Raw genomic sequence first — 5367 nt, 5'->3', positions numbered from 1 at the left:
TATTTGAATGTATTTTCATAGAGACATTTAATATATAAATAAGTTTTACTTATTTGTGTTTTTATTGATCGCACCCCTCAACATCTGCTTATATCTGTCTCCGTCAACTATGAACACCTCATTACGAATGACTTTTCCATGATTCGAATTTCTGTCGAAGTTTGGTGGAATTCTAAGCTAAAGAACAAAAGATGCAATTGCACGAAAATTTGGACTTTAGCGATAATTTTAAACTGAATGTCTCTTTAGTAATAGATCCATGGGATGGCAAGACAATATTCCAAGTTTCTATCCTGCAGCAGAAGAACGTATTGGTATAATCGATTTTGAAGCTCTTTTGGCGGTTTAGCCCATCTGACCGGCCACCTGATTGACAGTTAGTCTGTCTTCTCAAGTTGGGTTAGGTGTTAGTATTTTTTTTTTGTGTGTTTATCATCGTTTCAAACCTTTTTCTTTTTTAATCATTGTTCTTTTAACTTTTTTTAAATTCAAGATGGTAAGCTGTAGTGCTTTTGGGTGTACTAAACGTACTGGACGAGATAAAGTTAGGTTTCACAGGTTAGTAAGTCAGCTTTGGGTTACTTTAACATTTCTTACATTTTTGTTAAACGAATTAACATAAATTAATTGAAAATAATGTATTTTTTTTTGAGGAAATAGATGTTTATTTAATAAAACTATTATGGTGCTATATTTGAATTCTATTTGAGTAGTTAGATCCTTGAGTAGCTTTTTGATAAACTGACCATTAACTTGGAAGAGGTGTAGCCCTGAGCATTTTGCTCATGTTGGGAAATAAAACTATATTTTTCTATTTTCTCATCTATTTTGTTAATACTTTTGTATATATTTCGTTAACCATTTTTTTTTTTCGGCCAAGATTCCCTTTGGAGTCCTGTACTGCCTAACCCTGGTTGGGGGTCAAGTTTTTCATTTTGTGGGACCGCCACTGAATGGAAAAAGTCAACGCCCCAGGCCAGATTCAAACAGGCACTGCCAGCAATCTCAAATTGGTAAGACTGGGCCTTACCACAGTACCTTTTGAGCTACGGGCGGCCCAACCCTTTGATGTTGTCATTGCTGCTTGTTCATGTTACTCCTTCTTTTACCTCCTCACTTAAACTCAGTTTTACCCTGGCCTCCTCGTAAGGGTAAAACTGAGCATTTCTCTCACCGCTGCAAAGTTAACATGACATATTTTTTGCCTCACTGGAGCATTTTGCTCATCTGGCCACCTCTTATTTTAAATCATGAGTCGAGGCAAGAAGATCTTTGATCTTTTAGGAATTATAGATTTTTCAGCTCCTGATGGAAGAATTACAATTTCAATTTCAGATTGGATTGAAAGTAATTGTTAAGATTTTTGTCATCATCACATCCAATTAAAAAAAAAATACTACAAATCGTTTATCATGAGACAAATGCTCACGGGACATCTCTTAAGGGACAAAAAAGTAGGGCACTCCTGCCGGGTTAAACTGGCTTCACCTGCACAACCATTTATACAAAATTAAACAATAGAAATGGGTTATATTATGTATAGACGATTGACCGTGAATTTTTAGGAGATGGTCAGGTCTGCGGTTAAGAAGAAAAACATTTATTTTAACTATTTATTACTGTCCTTTTGATCCACAATGTAGGGTTAAAATGAAAAGATTTAAAGAAGCTAAAGTTTATGTAAAAGAGCGATATTTAATATAACATGTGTAAAGGTGGAGGTATACAAACCATCAACAATCTAAATAAAGTAACGATAAGGCCAAAAAAAAAAATATTGAGTAATATAATTAAAAGTAATAAACTGGTATTAACTTGGTCATTATTAATTAACTAAGGATATATAATGTCTGTTTCAGTTATTATGTTTCCTTAGCTAGCTAATAAATTTGTTCAATAATATATACTCTGTTATATCAGTTTATTATTTTAGTTAATAATTATTTTGTACTTGTCTTTGTCCTTATTATTTTATTTTGGTTATTGATAGTTTGTATATATCTACCGTTATATCTGTTTTATTTGATGTCACTCTTTTAATCTTATGTTGACTTTATCTTCTTTGTAACTTTTTATTTTAGCCCTGATGATGACCTACATTGTTGATCGAAACATTGGCTATCAATAAACAGCTGAAAACTACCTTTTTTTCTTCTTAACCGCAGCTTTAACCATCTACATTAAATAGAAATGGATCTTCAAATTAACTTAAAAAAAAAAAGTTTAAAGCCAGTTATAAACAAATAAGTTTTTCATTTTAAATGATCAAAAAAGCTTGAGGGAAGACATGCTATGTTTGAATTATAAACCAAAAATAGAAATATTTGATATATAATCCTTTTTTTAAATATGTTTTGAATTGTAATTTAAATGGAAAGTATCAAGCAAAATATCGGCTATTGACCTTAAGAATAATTACTTGCCATTTTTTAGGATACCAGTGGATCCCAAATTGAGAGCTCTCTGGATTAAGGCCATTAATAGAAAGGATTGGACACCAACTACTAATTGTAGGATTTGTTCTGATCATTTTCTACCAAGTGATTTTAATTTCACATATCATTCTGGCATTGGACATCTGAGAGATGGTGTGATCCCAAGTGTCTTTCCTGCTTTCAAAACTTTAGGTGTAAGTTTTATTTATACTTGCTTCAGTATTCTAGTGTTATTTATGCCAAAAGTAATGCTGATTGCTTTTAGTCGATATGTGTTGTTGACCAAGTTAATTAAGATTTTAATATTTTTAAACTATACTAACAGATCTGGCAAAGCTTCGCAATTGTTTGATTCAGGGATGTTCATAGATTGATTGAATGTAATTGAAAGTGATATAAATTAATGCATTTAGTTATTACACATTGGATTAGTGATTAAATCAATTAGTTAAACTTGGTAGTGGTTTTGGGCTCTATAAACTGCTCCAAAGGGGACAAACCGTATCTGATAAAACGAATTAGATCTGGAGATATAAAAACGTTTGAAAAGTTTTTCTTTATTTGAAACAAATATTTGCCCTTATAAGAGCATTAAATCTAAATAAAAAAACAAAACATATTAAATAGAGTCAATAATATTATTTTCTTCTTATTCTTCAGAAAGAGACAAATTGATTTGCATGTAATAACCATGAAAAAAAAAAGTATACTTTCTGAGCTATGCGTCAAAAATGCTTAATTTTATTAAGAACTTCTTTTATTGAAAAACTCGGAACAGCCTATATCCTTTCCTGGAAAGTCCTGAACATTTAGCAAGAAGCCCTTAAACAAATTAGAATCAGATTTATAAAATAAGATGTTTGATAGATTTTTTTTACTTGAAAATAATATTATGCTTTATACTGTCATTAAATCTAAATTTTAATGTAGGTTTAAAGAGTAGACATTCAACTTTCCAACGGTCGTACTAACCTAGGAATTAGATAAAATGCAGAGGGGTTATTAATGATTAAATGAACAATAGTCATCGGAATAAAAAAAAAAAAATCCTCCAAATAAATCAAGGTGAAAATTTTTAATTTCTTTGAAAAATGGTATTTGAGGGTTTCAGTTATATTTTTTTCTTATTTTTCAGAAACAGACAAATCGATTGGCATATATTAACCATGAAAAAATTGTTTACTTTTTGAGCTATGCGCCAAAAATGCTTAATTTTATTAATTTTTTTTACCTAAAAAATCGGAACAGCCTATTTACTTCCCTGGAAAACCCTATCACAATCGTATGAACAGTATGGCAGTGCATAAAGTATGAACTGACAAATATTGATTTTTTATATATAGGTGTAGATCAAAATGCTTCATCTCACAATTTTCACTTACTATTTGTATATTAGAGTATCTCTAGGTGTTAACAACAAATATCAACTTTGTTCTTAAGAAGAACACAATAGTATATCAAAAGATAACTAATTTTCTATACATATGAATGCAATAGGAAGAGATTAAGGGAACTCAACTTTTTCCAATTCAAACTTCTGTCTCTATTTATCCTTTAATTATTTATCAAATTCTTTAATATTTTGTATTTATTCATTGTTTATTATAGCTTAAAATTAGAATTGGTTATTTATTTCAATTAAGTAGAATTAAATATATTTTAGAGGACAATTTTTTTTTTTAATTTGCCATTTAAGCCCTGTTAGAATATTTAAGTGAAGATAAGACCTATCGGGTATTAAAGAGCATTTAATTATACATTATTGATATACCTAGTTTAATAAAAAACTTAGAAGCCATTTTTGAAAAAATATTAAAAAAGTGTAAAAGCAATTCTTTAAAGTGGAACATCTGGCAAGACGATTTGAACAAAAAAATTATTGTAACATCCCTGAAATACACATGCCCAAAATATGTAATTTATTTCTAATCTAGATTGTTCTCACAAACATACCATTTTGTGAGGGTTGATTATTTGGATTCAGGACCTCAAAGTGAGCCTTTCCGTCGAAAACTGGATTTCTAATTTCTTCAGAATACTTCTTCTCCTTACTATATATTCCATTTATTAGAAATAAACAATTAACATTTCGGAAGATTCTTAAATGAAATACAAGTTTTATCATATGAAATCTAATATTAATTGATTGTAAGGATGGGTATCTGTTAATTTGAAGTAGTAATTTTGTAAATGTAAAAATTTATGAATAAAGTTTTGTTATTATTATTATCTGTAAGTGGAAGTAAAAAACTTAAAACTTTAAAATAATTTGCTCAAATCAAGAAAAATCAGCACATTGTTTATAATTGTACATACATTTTATAAATCATTATCATTTTGTTTAGAAAAGGAAAAACTCCAAAAGAAGAAATTCTACTGAGTTGTCAGATGCTGCTGAACCTATTCCTTCAACTCCGGTTGATAGTACTCCATCTTTAGAGATACCAACAATTTCAGCAGAAGATGAGTCACCAAGGAACAAAATGATGAGGATGGAGCATCATGATAGTGCAATCTCCCATCACACGCAAAAACCAAGAATCAACATTCTTCTTCAAGGTAAAAAAGAGAAGATGAAAAGCAAAACCATCTTACTTGATGAAATAAGGCAGTTTTTATATATGAATTTGATCATTATTGAATATTATCAATTACTTAACAGCATGTCCTCTGTTTTTAAAGAATTAACTAGGCAAATGTTCAAAGATTATTAAGTTGTAATTGTCATATTGGAAGAGGATAGTAGACCATATGAAGTAGATTATAGGAAGATAGTCCAGGTGGTGGTCAATAAAGCTATCAAAATAGTAAGAAAACTATTTAATAGTTACCAAAGTATTAAATAGTTTGGACAGACAGCCTCAGCCCTGCAAAGTGAAGCGAAACATTAGTTATCATTAAATAGTTTGGACAGACAGCCTCAGCCCTGCAA

General features: G+C 30.0%; 1 protein-coding gene across 7 annotated transcripts in view; it reads left to right on the top strand.

The window, feature by feature from the left end:
• Positions 1 to 209: 209 nt before the first annotated feature.
• Positions 210 to 5367, top strand: part of LOC106680326 (THAP domain-containing protein 1) — a 13344-nt gene continuing 8186 nt past the window's right edge. For 6 of the 7 annotated variants that reach the window (XM_024363524.2, XM_014419942.2, XM_014419939.2 and 3 more), the window contains exons 1-3: positions 413 to 558; positions 2434 to 2629; positions 4781 to 4994. In XM_024363524.2, coding sequence (XP_024219292.1) covers positions 494 to 558; positions 2434 to 2629; positions 4781 to 4994 — 475 coding nt within the window. In that variant the 5' untranslated portion in view covers positions 413 to 493. The other variant, XM_014419937.3, reaches the window with a different exon arrangement.

The sequence above is a fragment of the Halyomorpha halys genome, unplaced genomic scaffold (assembly GCF_000696795.3).
Source record: "Halyomorpha halys isolate HHAL.00 unplaced genomic scaffold, Hhal_1.1 Scaffold254.1, whole genome shotgun sequence".
NCBI lineage: Eukaryota > Metazoa > Arthropoda > Insecta > Hemiptera > Pentatomidae > Halyomorpha > Halyomorpha halys.
Note: the sequence above shows the minus strand (reverse complement) of the source record. Positions and strands in the feature narration are given on the sequence as shown.